The sequence below is a fragment of the Ylistrum balloti genome, unplaced genomic scaffold (assembly GCF_031769215.1).
Source record: "Ylistrum balloti isolate Yb309-2 unplaced genomic scaffold, AGI_CSIRO_Ybal_v1 Utg369830, whole genome shotgun sequence".
Lineage (NCBI taxonomy): Eukaryota > Metazoa > Mollusca > Bivalvia > Pectinida > Pectinidae > Ylistrum > Ylistrum balloti.
Window position 1 is genome coordinate 1,021,220 of NW_026781993.1, and position 21,092 is coordinate 1,042,311.

The window sequence follows — 21,092 nt, forward strand, 5'->3', positions numbered from 1 at the left end:
ACCTTTAATGAGTGCATTCCATTCCAGAGGTGAATGGAGAGTTTGGAGAGGGAAATGGAGACCCTTGTTTCATACAATGACCTAAGCTATGTCCTGACCTGTCTCCATATGTCCCTAGCTAGCCTTAAAACATTCTTTAATTTCTCTTTCCATCCCTTGTCTAACCTACCCTTCTGTATTCCTCGAGGTATCATTATTCTTTCTCTCCCTTGTCTAACCTTCCCTTCTGTATTCCTCAAGGTATCATTATTCTTTCTCTCCCTTGTCTAACCTACCCTTCTGTATTCCTCCAGGTATCATTATTCTTTCTCTCCCTTGTCTAACCTACCCTTCTGTATTCCTCGAGGTATCTTTATTCTTTCTCTCCCTTGTCTAACCTACCCTTCTGTATTCCTCAAGGTATCTTTATTCTTTCTCTCCCTTGTCTAACCTACCCTTCTATATCATTATTTGTCCCTCTTTGACCTTCAATGTTTATTTCTATCTCATGACATGAGTATATCCCTGTTTCCTTAGATCAAGTCGACCTATTCATAATGAGCTTCTTTGCTTTTATCATTTTGCTTCCCAATGCTCACTTACATAACTTTCACCTAAATGCAAAAGCATCGATCTCCATACATCAGCACCTTACCTCCCCACCCCCCCCCCCCCCCCACTGTGTTCCCATCACCAAGACTCTCACTCACATACACTAGATAGAGCACATCACCTCCCGTCCAACTCCCATCTCCACTCCCCTTGATTGCCACCCACATATTCAGGTGCCTCATAACCTCCCATCCGATCCCCACCTCCACTCTGCACCCAACCCTTTGACCCTCACTTACATATTCACAGTTGTCCCATTGTCTCCCACCTGACCCTCTCAACACCCTGTCACACCCATCAATACATTATGACCCTTACTTTGCTTTCTATCATTTTGCTCTCTCCAATGCTCACTTACATAACTCCTCTCTCACCTAAATGCAAAAGACCTCCAACTCCTCTCTCAATCTCTCCATCCTCACATCAGGTACCCATTACCTCCCATCAGACCTCCAACTCCTCTCTCCCCTGAGCCCTGTCTCTCCCATCCTCACATTGTGGTACCCATTACCTCCCATACCCATTACCTCCCATCAGACCTCCAACTCCTCTCTCCCCTGAGCCCTGTCTCTCCCATCCTCACATTGTGGTACCCATTACCTCCCATCAGACCTCCAACTCCTCTCTCCCCCGAACACTGTCTCTCCCATCCTCACATTGTGGTACCCATTACCTCCCATCAGACCTCCAACTCCACTCTCCCCCGAACCCTGTCTCTCCCATCCTCACATTGTGGTACCCATTACCTCCCCATCCAACTCCTCTCTCCCCAGCCCTGTCTCTCCCACTCATTGTGGTACCCATTACCTCCCATCAGACCTCCCTCCTCTCTCCCAGCCCTGTCTCTATCCTCACATTGTGGTACCCATTACCTTGTCCCCATAAGGTACCCATTACCTCCCATCAGTGAGCCCTGTCTCTCCCATCCTCACATTGTGGTACCCATTACCTCCCATCAGACCTTCAACTCCACTCTCCCCCGAACCCTGTCTCTCCCATCCTCACATTAAGGTACCCATTACCTCCCATCAGACCTCCAACTCCACTCTCCCCCGAACCCTGTCTCTCCCATCCTCACATTAAGGTACCCATTACCTCCCATCAGACCTCCAACTCCACTCTCCCCCGAACCCTGTCTCTCCCATCCTCACATTAAGGTACCCATTACCTCCCATCAGACCTCCAACTCCACTCTCCCCCGAACCCTGTCTCTCCCATCCTCACATTAAGGTACCCATTACCTCCCATCAGACCTCCAACTCCACTCTCCCCCGAACCCTGTCTCTCCCATCCTCACATTAAGGTACCCATTACCTCCCATCAGACCTCCAACTCCTCTCTCCCCCGAGCCCTGTCTCTCCCATCCTCACATTAAGGTACCCATTACCTCCCATCAGACCTCCAACTCCACTCTCCCTTGAACCCTGTCTCTCCCATCCTCACATTGTGGTACCCATTACCTCCCATCAGACCTCCAACTCCACTCTCCCCCGAACCCTGTCTCTCCCATCCTCACATTGTGGTACCCATTACCTCCCATCAGACCTCTAACTCCACTCTCCCCCCACCCACCCTACCTGACCCCCTGCACCATTCATGATCCTATAAGCTTACAATTTTTACTTTTATTTCACCATCCTAACCACCAAATTTTGGAAACATTACTTGGTATAACTTCTGTTCAATTTTCAACCACTCTACACATACTATTTAAGAATTTTTCAAAAATCATCTGTTTTATAACATTTAAGTTGGATTTTCTAAAAAAAAAATCACAAAACTTGATTATCTCTAATTCTTTGAAATCTCAGTTAAATGGTTTAAAAGATTATGAAAGAAATATTTTTCTGTAATGTTATGCCCAAACAGTATTCTGAAAATTTTTGGAGTAGGGTATGTTGTGCTAAGATTTGACCACTAGTGACAGCACCTGAACAGTAGCAGCAGGTCATTAAGGGGTGGTTTACAGACGTGGGTGGACATGAGTGGACAGTGGACGCAACAACAGTTTCGGTAGAAAGGAACAGATGGGATCTGGAGTAAATTTAAACAATTCATAAAAATCGGTGAAATTTTTGCGGGGTGAATGGAATCTTGAGGACAAAACTAGTGGCTATCCTGAACAGGTTGCGGAGGGAGGACGAGATGAGTGACCACTGGTGTTTGTGTGGAATGGTCAATGGTCCAGAGTAATCTGATACACAAGCATTCAGGCCCTACTCCAGACCATTAATCTTATACCTATTCTTTGTGGCTGTTTTAATGACAAATAAACACAAGTATTTAAAACCAGCCAGCAATGTAATTGATGCACTCTACCCACGTTAGCAGCTAATTTATCACTGGCTTCCACGACATTGTTCCAAAGTATGAATCAAATCAAAAAATATTCTCTGCCATTCATTGAGAAATATCTGCAAGGCGGGAAAATGTGTGAATGGAAGAATTAACAAAGAATGACAAGGAAAAGTGTATCTTAATTATTCAAATGAATTCTGAATTAGTTTTATTAAGAAACAATATTTTCACATCAAATAGTTATATGTAAAATATCAAAATTAATATTTTGAATAAAGCTATGGTTGATCATGCGAGATTGCGATGTTAGGCAATTGAAAAAATCTCTATATTTTTTCTTATCTAACACATTATCAGCTGAGTGTTGCTGCATCTCTTCTGTACTTTTTATCACACTTTTCATGTACAAGTTGTTCATGTTCTATATTCTTATAGGAAAAGATCCAGGATCTTTATTATCAATTTAATTACTGACTGAATCTTTTTCCTTATTTTTAATTAGTTCCAAAATTTAAAAAATGTGCAGTATCCGAGTTAATACAGAGTAACTTTTCCAAAACGAAACCCTCCTGAAAGCAGCCAAATGTTCATGCCCTACATAAAGTCAGTCTGGAGAAGATCCATATTGAATAATTCTGATGCAATAAATAGCATAATGAAGTAAAACAAAAACATCTTTATTACACATCAAGTACAATTACCACTTACTTAAAGTGCATTTCTAGTCCAAATGATTCAAAACAAATTCCAGCATTAATATCTAAATTTGTTTTTGAATAGAATGATCTGGAGGCAGCATGATAAGTTGATTCACCTGTTCTTTTTTAATACTCCTTTACAGTGTTTTCCCTTACATCTGAACTCTTAGTTAATTTTGGATTTCCTTTTTTTCTAAAGCACATTTTTACATGTGTTTTCACACTATGTCTAGCTGACAATCATTACAGCTTCTTGTGAAAAAGTTCTGGATATCTGTAAAATCGGGCCTCAAGGCAATCTATCAAATCAAAATACATATGATCTGTTTTTGAAATTTCTGTTACATAACCATCCCAGCTGCACTAGAGCTGGTTAACACATTACTACAGAGTTACTATCATTGGTATATATAGGGATCAGTGGCTACTACCACGACACATTATCAACAGCCATCCAAAATTGTACATGGGTGTTCCATTCAATAAATCTCCCATCATGCACCATATTTTTGTAACAATTTGAGGCCTTGTCACTGATAACCCATAAACCCACTGACTTGTGGTCCCTACATTCTTGGTCTGTTGCTTTTTCTACTCATTCACATACCCACCTCCTTCTTTGTACATTTTTTGCCCCTTTCATTCCTTACAGCCCCCCTCCCCTTTCCCATTACTGATTCTCCCTGTTCTCCCCAAACTCTTAGTTTCTAACCCTATTGCTGTCTGTTTGCTGGGTTATCATCCTTCAACAGCCAGGATTTTATTTGAGAAGAGGTCACATTTTAGTTGTTGGTGACTACCTCATCGCATGAACAACATACAGGAGGCCCTTAGTATGTCAACCTAGAACAATTTGGAGGTGTGTCTTGCCAAAGACAAAACTATGAAAGCACAGATTATTCTGTTTTACAGCTCCTCAACATCTTCACATGTAGGTTGCGTAGGCCAGCCAATACTGATGGCTCCCTCTAAACCCTGAAGGGTTGAAAATAGTCTCCATCCTAATTCACTTGTTTTGAGGGGGTCTGATCCTTGCCTGACTATTATCCTTCACTACAAAGCTACACCTATTCATTCACCCCCTCCTTCCCTTTAAAATCTTAAAAAAGGTATTTCTGCACATTGATTCCGATACCATTCAACAACAAAGGAAGTAATTTAGATGTCAATTGACCCTGTTTTACAAAATTTGTCATCACTTGAAAATTCTGAAAGTGGGAATTTTTGTTCTTTAGAGGAAGATGTTTGAGCAATGTAAGATCACAGTTTTGCATGCAAACTGCATTCCTTGTTAAATAATGTTCAAACTTATGGTGCAAAAATCATCAAATATTAAAACAATAGCCATGTGGACTTACTGGTGAGGACACATAGCAGGAACAGGTACTCTGTGTAGGAGATCAGACCTGAAACAATGAAACACAAATACAATATTAATCTTAATTTAACATATTGATAAATTTAGTGCCACACTTGTAACTTTCAAGGTCACCCTACATATGTATAAATTTTTAGCCAAAAATAATTGACAATTCTTCTACTAACAGATAGTTACCAATACCATAGATTTTCAGAACTTTATTACATAATAATGGTATATAATGACAAGATTTGGGGTTTTTTATTTTTCCGTATTCTCTTTAAAAGTAAAGACAGCGATAAAAAAGATAACTTGTCAAAAACATATTTTCTCTTTTTCTTTTGACGGATGCCTTCAGCTTTCAATCAGAGAAGACAAATTACACAGGTATCAGTTAAATAGAAGACACAGCGACAGTTCCTGGCATGTGTTTTCATTTGAAAGTTTTTAAAAATTTCTCTCGTTTGTGTGATTTCAGTGGCCACCTAGAATTGTACATGCATCACAGATGACCATTTAATGACCAGGTGACAGTGGTCGTTTTTCATTCGATCTCAATCAAAAGCCGAAATGTTCTACAATAATTATTATACACCAACTGCTCATAGCGTGTGCCCAAGTTCAGAGGTCAGGAACCTAGTCAGTGACTGAAATGATATGTACCTCTTCAATTTACATCAATTACAACTGTGGCTTGTTTGTGTTTGAAGTTGACCGCCTGACCAATGGACTGACAGGTAGAAGTAAAGAGTCTGGACAACTCGAGTGGATAAGTCGTACATCAAACGGTCAACTGATTATCAGTGTTTTTGGATGACTGATGGTCAGTTAGGATGTAATTCCTTCATCCATTGTCAGATTCAATTCAGTACTGATGATCAATTTAAACAGTACAGCATTAATACTGGCATGTTTCTATCTGTATCTGAAAAGCAGATGACAATGGTTGATTGGTTCTAGGCACAGGGACGTATCAATCAATTATAGATCCAAGATGGTCAGCTTTTGCTTTATTTATATATTCAAACTGGACATTGAATTGATACAATGAATCTATTAACTTTCTAACTAACCCTATCGGTCATTCTATATTGACATCATCTTCATTGTAAACCAACTTCAATGGTGATTATATCAAAAGAAATTAAATTTCGTTTAAATTCTCATTGCGTACCGTGAAGAATTGGTTTTTATTTTTCATTGGTCAATGAGATTTTCATGACAAATGATATCTGTTCAAAAGACGCCCACCAGAGGGCATCGGTTCATCATCATCACCCACTACTCAAATGACGATTCTGACATTCACCACCATTTCTGTGTAAACGGATCATCTATAATGGCGTTTACAATACCTGATAGATTGATACGCTGATAACAACGATTGAAGCTTTTTAACATTTTAACAGTTGTTTTGTGAAATAAGCACTTTACTGTTTCGCCTTCATTCATTTCATGTTGGTGTTATCCTTTCAGTGCGAACATGTGAGGTCTGTGTGGCTAAAGGTGTTTTATAAATGCCGAGAGTTATCCTACAACGTCTTCATCCGACAATGCTAGTATGATTTGTATGCTGGGGTACATTATTAGCCCTAAACTGGAGGGAACACTTTTTGTGCAAGGTCATTGGAGCATGACAGAAACTCCTCCTGCTTTTGGTGAGGACAATTTGAAATCTACTACAGGCCAGACACAAGACCTGGCCACACTTCACTGGGCACTGGTTACGCCCCAATGAACTACCCGTATCATTCCCATTCTGCTTCAGGAGAGCCAAAGAACCTGTTACAAAGTTCTCATTTCAACTCTTTTTAACGGAAACAAAATGGATTACAGTTAGTTGTCATTTATGGAATTTAAGAACATTCCGACCATCTTCAATTGCGATAAAGAGGGGACAAATGATATTGATACTATAGGTGAAGATGCTGGAAAACGGTAAAAGGTGAACTTACAATGTAGAACACCATTAAGATCTGTTGGTAAGTATTCATAGACAGATTATCCGGTACAACTTCAGAACTTAATTCCTTTATGCATGGCTTGATCCAAATAATTATGATAACAAACTAGAAATGAAGGTATTATTGAATAACGGTTCCATGAAACTGAGAGAAGGAAAAAATATCAGAAATCAGAAATTAATTTCTAATTGATCTATTTCTGGAATTTCATTGCTGATCATTGATATTCGATCATATGTGTATTCTTTTATTGAAGTAAGCAATCATGTGTAGACATACATACATTATACTAAATACCATAAATAGGAAGATTTATTCCAATATTTTTAAGTCTGCTAACACTTTGACAGTAGTATTTTCATGTATAGATATTCTTGTAGTTTGACTGTAAAGACAAATCTCACAGATATCTATGAAGATGTCCAACAGAAAACATAATCTAACAGCAATCATTGTTATTAATCATTTTGCCAAAGCTTTTTAGACTTCCAACTTTATGTCCAGAAGGAACGAGAAAATAAATCTCTCAAAATATACAATCTAATCTTCAATGAAAATGAAATTTCCTCTTTGAAACATTAACATGATACATTTAGTAAAATCAATTCTGACGGCAGCAGGATACAGTGTTGGTGCAAGACGAATCCAAATTGAGGCGACAGGATTCTAATTTTGAGAGATAAGAGATTTGAGTTCAAATTTTGGTGCCACAGGATTTTAAATTTGGAGTAAGTTGGGGAGTGGTTCAAACTTGTGGCAAATTTAAGGATTCTGATAACTTGAGAAATATTTGGTTGAAATCTGTATAGCTGTATAAATGGACATTACACCAGACAGACTAGATTAAGGCTGATAAACAGATTTTATCATCTTATAACTGAAATCCATTTAAATTCTGCAATTGTGGCTGTAGCATTCTGAGATACTGTTTTTTATGTGAGCTCTAAAATGATTTTTTCCCTTACAGCAACACCTTCTGCTTTCATTTTGTGATGTTACTTTTCAAGTTTTAAATAATTTGCTTGATTCAAGAAATTATCCTACAAAATGGTCTTTTGCAGTAAAGCATTAGGTTTGAAAGTATCACATAATGATGTATAAGACTATGCCTACACTAGCTCTGATATCTTCTTGTTGAGTTCACTGTAAATGAATATTTCATCAAAACTTTTTAACACAAGATATATAGGGCTCTACTACTATAAAAACGTCTCCTCTTGTCCCTTTTTTCCCTTTTGGCTGTATGCCCTACTTCCATATCACTACCTAGTCGGGCAGCACACAAGCACACTGCCAGTGTAGTATCAAAAGGGGACCAGAAAGGTGATAAGCCTACATTAGGGAAATTGAGGATCGCAAATTAAGCGAACAGGTGATTATATGGGAGTTTACTTCAGAACATGTAAGGGCCCCCCCAAAAATTACCTGTCAGTGAGGAAAACACGAAAAGCAGAAAAGCCAACGCGAAATGGCTGTAGTGTGATCGGAGATCCCCTTTGATTGTAAACCCATTAGGCTTGCAATGGGATAGGAAAATAAGCTGTACTTGTGAGCATGTATTCATTGTAGCATCCCATCTACAACAATAGTCGGCACCCTCCTGCTGTGCAGAGCGCGTGCTGCTATTCACTGTTTAAAGAGTAGCCAACACAATAGGGATCACCTGACTGCATACTTTTGCTCCTATACAACATGGCCCCCACACATCTGTCTCGGGGCAGCATTCAGCTTAAAATTGGAGGGAAAACATCTCCACTCTACCAGGAACCAACTAATACATCTTACAACACAAACAAATTGTCAAGTTTTGGGTCTTTTTTTTTTTAAATAAATAAATATTTTTTCTATTTTTTTTTCATTACTCTGATTAGACTTATTAAATACTAATTCAAATTTTCTTTTTTATTACATTACACAAGCAAGATAATATCTTCATGTTCATAAAATCATTATACAGATAATGATTCAATCATTCAAAATCAATTTCTGGAAAGGTATTAGAAAAAGTATTTATGAGTTATCTTTTTCAGTAAAAAGAATTCATCATTTTACAATTTCTTTAAACTCATTTTCATAAAAAAAAATTTAACTCTTGAGTAAGATAATCTCCGCTAGAATCATTTCTAGTAGAGATAAGGTGGGATATGTGTAAATTATCAGTAAATGCCATTTTTTATGAATGTCTATAAATTTTATATAAGCATTCAATTATTCTATTTCTGAATTTTTTTTCGACACAAACAGCTGATTATCAATATAAGTCTACATATATTCCAGTTTGAAATCCTTGTTGGTAAACAAATATGGAAAGACAATAAAATATTGAGTAATAATTTAAGATTGTTGTGGTTCAAACTATATATGTATTAAGTCTTAAATTATCTGACAGTAATTAACAGAAATATATACAAGCAACACAAATATATATCTTTGTGTAACTAAACATACAAATGTATATTAAATTTATTGTAAAATGAAAAAGATCAAACCAATAAGGCTATATATATTTTCTGGTCTTAGATCCATCTAATCCTATCTTAAAAAAAAATGAATTTTGTTACACTGATATCGGTAATACCTGTAACAATATGCTGTTTACTGTACAACAACATAGATATTGTGTGTGTGTTTGTTAATTATCATTACATTAACAAGTGATTACTGTGAGAGAAAAAATCCCAGTTTCTCATAAAATCACCTAATTACAAGTCTATACCCAGTAAACAGGCATATAGGACTCAACCATTATCAGGTCATTATAAGGAAGGTGACAAACTTCTACTATATAAACATGCCAGACAATGACTGACCATTACCACAACAATAAACTGACCACACAGCCTAAGTGCTGTTTATTTGCTACCTCCTTGTAAAAACACCAATTACTTATTTTTTTAGTAATCTACATGTCTTTAACACCTGACTTGGGGTATAGAAGGATATGAGTATATAATAGAATATTGGTTGTCTTTGTCAAGGTGAGACAACTCCTGCAGTGACACATTAGGGACAGACAACTCTATAACACACTTAAAGGGTCAAAGTGTGACAAATCAACAACCTTTTGAGAAAATGTGTTGATTGATTCTTGTAGAAAAAACTGTTTTTCAATTGAAAAAAAAACAAGTTAACGTTGACAGCACTTCAAGTAAGTTTGCTCTCTATGTCTCAGATAAAACGTAAGCATACTCCAGTTTTATGCTGCATACTGGTTTTTGTACTTTTCCAACTTTTTGGATGTTAAATGGCAACTTGGTATGTCAATCAGTGGTTTTGGGACAACTTTCTGTAGAATTATCAGAAATCTGTTGAAAGACCATCACTAAAGGTACGTTACACTGATCAATTTGTTATTCATTTATACTAAATGTTAACAAAGACCTGTTTGTTTGTCAATTAAGTTTTCAATTTTGACAGGGATAAGAACTGTTATATGGAAACCAATATTGTCTTCAAAAGACACAAAGATGGTGTAATAGTACTTAATTCAACTTCAACAGGGATTAAAAGTTTATTCAAAATTATTCAGAATTCAAATTTAGCCATTTTGGATGGAAATTTAGGATGATCCTTTTGAAATATTACATGTTATATACAATTGCTTTAGCTGAAAGAATTATTTTTATTTTACCAAATTTCTTCACAGGATTTCTAAATATTTTTCAATATTAACAATGTATTTCATCTCATCACAAATGAAGAAGATTAATTGCATATTTTTCTTTTAGATAATGAAAAAATTACTGTTAATTTTATGTTTTTAAAAGCATTAATAAATCTGGTATATAATTTTAAAGATGCATCCACATGCAAACTCTATGTATCCCTGAGCATCTTTTATTTAATCCACATAGTATAGAATTTTCTGATCAAGCCACCATTACAGTCTATCTGGAAAAGAAAGATTCCGCTCCACAACTAGTAGATTGTGTGTGTATGGTGTCAAGTAAGGTTATCAAACATACACTCCAACAGCAACATGGCCCCTCCACATAAACACTTCCTGGGTGGTAACTTAAGCCTCCTAATGACCCCTACAGTACCAGACATGTGGATGGTTGTATTGCAAACAAACATTTTAATGATGTCAATTAAATTTTTCTTGGCCTAAAATTATTTCAAAATAGTATGATTTTGTTGAAAATAGAATATGTTAATATACTTAAGTATTTAAATGGAAACTGAAGACTGCTGAGAAGTGTTTTTGAAATAAAATACTGTTGAATACATAACCACACTATTCTGAAAGTTTTTTTTAACTTAATATAAATTTATTGTTAACATAATTGTGAAACCTATTTCCTTACAATGTCATGTTTCTTTCCAATTCTCCCCCTCCTATTTTTTTATTCAACATTTGAAACATGGCCTTTGAATGTCATACCATTTACATGTGCAATCATTATGTGAAGAACTAAGACACATATTGTGGCAGTTCTACAGAGAAATGCATGAATCAGAACACACCATGAAATGAACTATTTAGTAAAAACATACATATATTAGTCATTTATGTTTTTCAATTATATGCTATATAAATATAATATAGGTTCCTTAATGAACGTATTAACATATGTATATGTCTCTCCAATATTGAATCATCACTTTGGAGCTAATTAATAGTAATCCTTAATAGGTATATCTTCTTAATAGGGTTCATAAGGTCACTGTACTAACAGCTGGACATGGATATCCATGAGCAATAGACTCCTCATTATGATGATGCTATTAGCTACACACTTTCCACTCTGAATTGGAATTTTTTAACAAGCTTGCACTGATTCCAAAATTTCATTTACTCAGGGTTCTGAATTAAAATTCACTCAAGGAGGATGAGATGATGAAAGTTCCATGTGACCAAATGGTTAAAAAGTGCTGGTAAATTATCATCAAAACAGTGATTATGATCAAATATAATACATAAAATAAAGATGATAGTCTAAATTATAATCTATTGTAAAATAATGTATTTTTGCTGGGTTCAAATTTCCTTGTTTCATGGACAGGGATTTGATTTCGTGGACAGGGATTTGATTTCATGGACAGGGATTTGATTTCGTGGATAAATATTTCTCAAAAAATCCACTGATGCTTATTATCTATGTACATTTTTTTCTGTTTATCAATTCCTGGACTAAGAATACCAACAAAATCATTAAACCCCACAAAAATTACTGATTATAAAGTATTTAAACTGTTATAAAATGGAAATACTCATTTTAAAACAATTTTTCCATCTTTCGGTAATAAAGTCATAGGGGCAATTCTAGTGCTCTCTTCTGGGTCACATTACCAATATACTGGTTGTTTATTATATTTTTCTCTAGAATAAAAGGAAAGCATATCATATTCCAGATCTTTTATATCAACATATACTTGCTAGGTTAATAAACCTCCTGCTCTCCATCCTAGCAGGTCAGTAGTTGTAATTAAGATATGCAATCAAGTTTCCTTCTACTTTATCAGGTGACAAGGGTCTAATTGTAAACTGTCAATCAATGGATATTAAAGCTAAGCATGACATAGAACAGAAACATGATGATTGAGCCTCATATCTATCAAACATGTTTTATAAATCGTCTCTCATTATTATATCCTAAAGGACAGAATCTATGCTGGTTTATTATTTTACTTTGTTTCAAGGTCAAAGTCAGTACTGAATAATAATGTTGATAATAATCTTATATGGGATGGATTGATATTTATGAGGCATCTGTATTTTCCTAGAACAGTATGAATGTATTTAAAATGGTGCATGATGAGGCATCAGAGTTATATAATATAGAAATATAGGATGGCTGGAGTTCTGACACCAAGCCAAAATAGCAGAGATATGCCCTAATCTAACCATCATAATCACTACAATTGTTTTCTGAGTACTCCTGGGTTAAAGGAACCGATGTGAAACAGTGTAGGTGATGAGAGTAGCCTCACTGAGATAAAATCACTCACCATATATGATATCAAACATTACTAATTGTCAAAGTACCTAGCCCTGAATTAAGCACCCCCCAGTGGTGCTCCAAAGGCATGCCCAATGGTGATGTGACCACTAGCTCTGGGGATGTCCTTAAAGGTGATGTGTCCTGTAGATACAAGGAAGTCCCTCATGGTGACCTGACCTCTAGCTCTGGGGATGTCCCTTAAAGGTGATGTGACCACTTAATCTGAGGATGTCCCTAACTGATGTGATCACAAGCTGCAAAGATGACTCCCCAATGGTCATGGAACTACTCGCTCCAAACAAGTCTCCTATCATCAAACACCAACTCAAAGGACATCCCCCAGAGGTGATGGGTACACAAGCTCCACGGTTGTCCCCCAGAGGTGATGGGTACACTAGCCCGAGGACGTCCCCCAGAGGTGATGGTACACTAGCTCCACGGATGTCCCCCAAAGGTGATGGGTACACTAGTCCACAGACGTCCCCCAGAGGTGTTAGGTACACTAGCTCCACGCATGTCCCCCAGAGGTGATGGGTACACAAGTTCCATGGTCGTCCCCCAGAGGTGATGCGTACACTAGCCCGAGGACGTCCCCCAGAGGTGATGGGGACACTAGCCCTGAGGACGTCCCCCAGAGGTGATGGTACACTAGCTCCATGGATGTCCCCCAGAGGTGATGGGTACACTAGCTATGAGGACGTCCCCCAGAGGTGATGGGTACACTAGATCTGAGGACGTCCCCCAAAGGTGATGGGTACACTAGTCCGCAGACATCCCCAGAGGTGATGGGTACACTAGCTGCACAGACGTCCTCAGAGGTGATGGGTACACTAGCCCGAGGACATCACCCAGAGGTGATGGGTACACAAGCTCCTCAGTCGTCCCTCAGAGGTGATGGGTACACTAGCCCGAGGACATCACCCAGAGGTGATGGGTACACTAGCTACACAGACGTCCCCAGAGGTGATGAGTACATTAGCCTGAGGACATCACCCAGAGGTAATGGGTACACTAGATATGAGGACGTTCCCCAGAGGAGATTGGTACACTAGCCCGAGGATGTCCCCCAGAGATGATGGGTAGACTAGCTACAAGGATGTCCCTTAGAGGTGATGGATACACTAACTCCACGGACGTCCCCCACAGGTGATGGGTACACTAGCTCGGAGGATGTCCCCCAGAGGTGGCATGACCACACTAGCTCAGAAGACATTCCCAAATGCTAATGTGACCACAAACTCGAAGGACGTCCCTTCAATTCATGATAATAACCCTTCAATTCATGATAATGAAACTACTTATTACCAGGATGTCCCCATCACCTGATCACTAGCTTAGAAGACGTCTTCCAGTGGTTATATAACTGCTAGTTAGCAAATCCCAACACATTCCTGTTCACTGATGAAATAGCTGTTCATATTCTTCGTAACTTTTTTACTGTACTTTGTTACTGCTCTCTCCATAATTACATAACATATCACATTTATGGGTCTTAGCAATGGAATTCACAAAATGTTCATCTACACCAATTAACAGAGAAATAAAATCGCTGAAGAAATATAAGGTGGTTTACAGTATTTGAGGAAGATTAAGAGATATAGAAGGCAGGAGTCATTTGTATTTGAGGGCACAGTTGGACGGTGGGAGGGTTGCGGGCAGTAGACAGGTGGTGTTTTAGTTTTGGAGGTCCAGACAGTGGTATAATGTCTGTATGTAAGACCTCTTCCTACTTCAGTCTGGTGGGGGTGTGGGGTTAAGGGAGTTGTGCGTGGGGAGAGGGGGGAGGCAGTAGACAGGTGGTGTTTTAGCTGTGGAGGGCCAGTCTGTGTTAGTTGTATAACCTCTTCCTACTTCAACCTTTTTAAGATTCTTCCTAGCTTTCACCAGACAAATTTATAGCACATGTTTCTTCCTCCCCCTCCCTCGACCCCCTCCCTCGACCCCCTCCCTCGACCCCCCTCCCCTTCCTCCCTTGTAACTGACATAGCGTCTACTTAAGTGATTTTCCTTTCTTTCCCCATAAAAGTTACCTGCAGCCTATAAAACTCCTTTCTCCTGAATCTCAAGACTCTAGACAGACCTCCCCTCCCACCCCACCCCATCCCTCCCTCTAACTTCAAATCACCCAAGCAAAATCAAACCTCTACAAACCATCTCTAGATTATCAAACATCCCCAAAATGCTCTCTCCAATCGTCCAAACTGCCAATCTGCAAATCTCCCAAATATGCCTTTCTGTCACTGTTCCATCCAAAATTCTCTTAATCTGCCTTACAAAAGATTTTTACCTCTTCCATTTCCTCAAAATCTTTTCCACTCTCCTATTCCTCCAAATCTCCCCATCCCAATGTTTCCTGGTCTCTCAATCCCCCACATATTGTCCATTACATTGATTATTCCCCAAGCCTTATCCCAACCCACCTCCACCAATCAAATCAAAATTTTTCTGATATCTCAACCCCATAAATCACTCCAGCACCTACAAATCTATCCTCTTTATCCAACTCTCACAACCTCCCTAACTCTTTCCCATTCCTTCCAATCTTTCCCGTTACCCTAAATTTCCACCTCTATCACATTCTCCAAATTTTCCCTCCTCCCTTTCCTTCTCCTTTCCTAACATTACAATGAATAAGATTTTTTTTCTTTGGCAACCTCCCTCACAACCCAAAATGTTATTCTTTCCCCTGATCCAAAAATCTCTATCAAATCTCTAATACCTAGCCTTATATGTTCCCTACCTTCTTCCTCATTACATCAGATGAATCTCAACTACAGGATATTTGCTGGTCTTGTCAGCTGCAAATGTCATTTCTGTCACTGCCATCGTCAGCATTATCATTGTCATCATAATCATTGTCGTCATAAACATAATAACAGGCTATGTGACCATGTTTACTGATGTAGCACATCCACCAAGTATGGTTATCCTATAGAATTGGTCAATACATACGCAAGGTCATTCTACTAAGGTGATCTTTCTCCAGTGGTGGTCACCTTACAGGACAGGTCATTCTACAGAGGTGGCCATTACATATTGGTGGTCATTCTACTGAGGTAATCATTCTCCAGTGGTGGTCACCTTACAGGACAGGTCATTCTACAGAGATGGTCATTACATACAGGTGGTCTTTCTCCAGTGGTCACTTTACAGGACGATTAATTCTACAGAGATGGCCATCACATACGCAAGGTCATTTTACTGAGGTAGTCAATAAATAAGGGTGGTCATTCTACAGAGGTAATCAATAAATAAGGGTGGTCATTCTACTGAGGTAATCAATAAATAAGGGTGGTCATTGTACTGAGGTAGTCAATAAATAAGGGTGGTCATTCTACTAAGGTAGTCAATAAATAAGGGTGGTCATTCTACTGAGGTGGTCAGTGAATAAGGGTGGTCATTCTATAGAGGTAATAAATAAATAAGGGTGGTCATTCTACAGAGGTGGTCAATAATTAAGGGTGTTCATTCTACAGAAGTAATCAATAAATAATGGTGGTCATTCTACAGAGGTGGTCAGTAAATAAGGGTGGTCATTCTACAGAGGTGGTAGGTAAATAAAGGTGGTCATTCTACAGAAGTGGTCTGTAAATAAGGATAGTCATTCTACTGAGGTGGTCAGTAAATAAGGGTGGTCATTCTACTGAGGTGGTCAATAAATAAGGATGGTCATTCTACAGAGGTAATCAATAAATAAGGATGGTCATTCTACAGAGGTGGTCAGTAAATAAAGGTGGTCATTCTACAGAGGTGGTCAGTAAATAAGGGTGGTCATTTTACTGAGGTGGTCAGTAAATAAGGGTGGTCATTCTACTAAGGTAGTCAATAAATAAGGGTGGTCATTCTACTGAGGTGGTCAGTGAATAAGGGTGGTCATTCTACAGAGGTGGTGAATAAATAAGGGTGGTCATTCTACAGAGGTAATCAATAAATAAGTTCGGTCATTCTACTGAGGTGGTCAGTAAATAAGGGTGGTCATTCTACAGAGGTTATCAATAAATAAGGGTGGCCATTTCATTCTACTGAGGTGGTGAATAAATAAGGGTGGTCATTCTACTGAGGTGGTCAGTAAATAAGGGTGGTCATTTTACTGAGTTAATCAATGAATAAGGGTGGTCATTCTACAGAGGTAATCAATAAATAAGGGTGGTCATTCTACAGAGGTGATCTGGTCATTCTATACAGATGGTCATAACATATGTGAAGTCATTCAAGTGAGCTGGTCTTTTTCCTGATCACTTTGGAGGAATGGTCATTCTATAGAAATGATCAATACCAAGAGATGTCATTTTACTGAGTCACTATCACCTGTAGCTGCCACAAATCACCAAACTCGCCTTATTATCTGTACCTCTGTTCTGAATAGAATTCAATTCAAAAACTTATACAAGTTCCATACAAGAAGTTAGAGCACATTCCTGTGTTGTATCACACCAAAGGTTTATACAACACATATCAATATGGTTTCCCCTGCAAGTATTCAGACCACAAAGACAAGCCCACATATGATTTAGTATATATCTATATACCGACAGTGTTTACAAATCTAACACATTAAAAATATCAGGAGTCATTAATTTTCAACCAAACCTACAATTTTTCACCACATCTTTAAATAACTCAGACTTTTTTTACAGCTATCCAGCTATCATGTTGTTGCATGTGAAAAGTATATATTCTAAAGTTACTTTTTCGCTGAAATGTCATTTTATATATATAGATAGATATATACCTACAAGGTCAACTAAAGTATGTGAATTTATCAGTGTTACTGCATTTCTCTGCGGGCAGATTCGCCCTGTGTAGGTGTTAGGTATGTAAAGCTGTGAGTGTGAATATCACTGTCGTCTGCCACCAGGTTACATCATACTCAAGTCACAGCAAGAGGACATAACTCTGCAGTAACTGTGTCACCAATGTGAAGAAAACACTGGCAATTTAAATGTCAGATTTTGGGAGGGAGGTATGAACATTTCTCTGTCAAATCTTACAATTTTGATATGTGACTATAATCAGTTACCAGACATTGTTTTCCATTATTAGATATTAAGTATAGGCTAAATGTAGCGGTGAAACTGACATGCAGTATGTCTGTCATGAAAAACAAGTGGAGGGATTAGTGCATGTAAAATGTCCCCAAAACTGTTAAATGTACAATGACCCTGTTTAATCAGTTGTTTGGTTGTAGGATCTATGTGTTGGTAGGTGGCTAACAGTGAATAGTTATGCTTTTTCCTGAATGTTTCTTTGGTACCCTCTTTCTGGCCAGTTTTATGTCAAAATCTTCCTTTGTTATAGAGTTCAACACTGCTTTTGGTACCCTTGGCTCTTTCTGGCCAGTTTTGGAATGCTTGGCCTTTATTTGGTAAGTTATACATTGTCAAACCTACCTTGGTTATGAAGTTTCCTGAACAGCTTGTTGGTACCCTTTGCCCTTGTTGGTGTGTTTTTCAGCAGACTATCCACCTCCTTGTCTGACAGTTTTGTTCGACCTATCCTGGCTGAAAATATAGGAATATATTTATTTATTTCCAGGATACATTCTTTGATACAATTTTTTTCTGTTGAGAGTGATTCTTCACTGTTTTACAGATATACATGAAAAATGATGATTTGGGGGACTTTTTAACACAATTTTCCACATTTTGTTATTTTCTATAAAACGACTTTGAGAAGTTTTAATTGCTTTGAAGTATCTTATTACTGTTTGATGAACCTTTACTTTCTTTCTTTCTTTTTTCTTCTTACTTTTTGCATGTATTTACAGTTCACTTTTACCAAATCTAATTAGAACCACTGACTTTATTTGAGTGAAACGTGTCGAATTCTACACATTTACATTGACATCACACATCTGATGCATTAACTCAAGCATGCAGCCCTCCCCATGTGGCAAACCTGCTGTGTAAAGCAGAAAAGGGCTAACAACTAATTGTGAAGCACAAAAACTCCCTAATGTAAAGAAAAGAATGCAAGATTTTTGCAAGAGGATTTAATCCCTAAAGATAGGATGCACATAAATGGAAACTGATAAGGCATTTTTTTACATAAGTTGAAGTAATTAGAATCACACAAAAGCTTTGCAGCAATGCACATCAGAGATGCAAGTCAAGGTTGTCAAAGACCCTGATACAACCCATCCATTTTTTTTCATTCCGCAGAAAAATGTGTTCCAGTTGCAGTCATGTTTTTGTTTATGCACGACAGACAGTGGACATGTTATCAGAGCCGGAAACCACAGAAACTAGATTTTCTATTCAAGTCTAGCTGATAAACGCTCAACGACTATCTGTTTTAAGAATGATTTGAAATAAGAAAAAATAACGAATTTTTTTCAAATGAAAGTTAAAAAAAATTTGCTGGACGTAATTCTTCATTCAGTTTTGCCACATCTTTTTTCCCCATATAAATACAAACCAGAGAATTGTCTTACTTAACAGAGTTTTCTAATACAAGTGAAATTCTCCCAAGCCAGGACTATAAGAACACCAAACTGCAAGTTATTAGACACAAACCTATATATATATGTAACTCATTAGTCCTAAATAATTAGTCTAGACTGACAAAGACGTTTTCCTATTCTCTATTCTCTTAAGATTTCTAGATGGTCAATAAAATTCAAAACATATGGTTTAAGTTAATTTTCTCTGCCTGGTATGTAAACAAATCCTCTAATTTTGATTACAATCAATAACATTAGGAAAGTGAAATCCTGAATCGTTTTTACTAAAACAGCAAGCATGGCACTTTTTATCTTTTAAATTTTGGAATTTCACTTTTTTTTGTTACTCAATCTATAGACGAGTATAAACAGGAAGATAAAGACAATTACAAGTGTTTTCAGACAAATTTATCCTTACATCAATAGGGATTGACATCAGAGACCATTTACACAGCCTCTCAACTGTATATATAAACACCCAACTCCATATAGACCAAAATTAATTGAGCCAATTTTCCAAATCTCAGCAATTTATGACTGAAAATTCAACAGACTTCCATAACTAAGACTTTGTTGATCTTTTAAAAAGGAAAATGGAGCTCAAATCCAAATTTCTTACCTTTAAAAATTTGATACTGATTAATATAAAAAGGAGGACTTACAAATTAATAGAATGGGATTATCTAAAGGGAATGAAATTGTATTTGTTGGTAACTTCACACAACAGAATTTAGATACAGATGGGCTTATTACAAAACAGCTATGATATATAACATCAGCATGAGACTGCTTAGTTTGCGCAGGCTTGTAATGGGAGTATATACTTATTACAGAACAGCTATGATATATAAGGTCAGCATGAGACTGCTTAGTTTGTAGTGGGAGTATATACTTATTACAGAACAGCTATCATATATAACGTCAGCATGAGACTGCTTAGTTTGTGCAGGCTTGTAGTGGGAGTATATACTTAAGGAGGTATACTATATATTAAAATTACAACTGTCTGGGTATAAAAACAGAGAAGTATCTGTTTGAGATAAGGATCACACTTTACAGACACTTTCCTACCACAAGAGTTAGCTTCACAACAAACATCAGAAGAAAAAAACCCTGGTCTTCAATTTCTCATAAAAATGAATTTCCACCACGTAAATGAGGCAAGCCATCATAAGATCATCATACTTTTAGATAATTTTGTTTAAATTGAAAATTTCACATTGTAATGTGATATTAACACTACAAGCTAACCATACATCAATCCTGATGTATTGTCTCTATGTTTCACATCCTGGAAAAACATCTTCACCAGTGCATGCTCTAGATCAACTAGATAATCTCCTTAATCTGCCCCATTATCCCTAATCTTTCCCCTGCCCTACATCAGGAACTCTGTACTCTGAGGTACTGGCAGATTATCCTCACTCTCATTTGAAGTATTTGGACGTCCATGTTTATGATAGTTTTCGTTTAGAAGTGATTTTCATATAGGAGCCCCATCCTTCCATATTTCCCCGTTGTCCCATTTTCACAAATCCCCTACAAGACGACTACTGATAATTAAAATCCTTCTTGTAACAGGGATTTTAGAATGAAACTTTTTTTAGTTTCATACATCCCCTCTGAAAATTAAAGTGCTTTCTAAGGATATTAGCTTTTATAATTTAAATGACTTTTGATTTCTGTCTAAGAAGGATTTCCTAAGAGAAATCATGGTCATTTAAAGAAGCAGCAAAAAATCATCATATTTCTTTAAACTCTAGATATATATATATATATATGTCAGGCTGTCAA

At 37.4% G+C, this 21,092-nt stretch overlaps 1 protein-coding gene across 1 annotated transcript in view; it reads right to left on the bottom strand.

Moving 5' to 3' along the window:
- Positions 1-21,092, bottom strand: part of LOC132545121 (calcium uptake protein 3, mitochondrial-like) — a 142,900-nt gene that overhangs the window by 74,447 nt on the left and 47,361 nt on the right. The window contains exons 3-4 of the mRNA XM_060208792.1: positions 18,247-18,357; positions 4,946-4,993 (exon numbers count right to left, since the gene is read on the bottom strand). Of these exons, the coding sequence (XP_060064775.1) occupies positions 4,946-4,993; positions 18,247-18,357 (159 nt within the window). The remainder of the gene's footprint in view (positions 1-4,945; positions 4,994-18,246; positions 18,358-21,092) is intronic.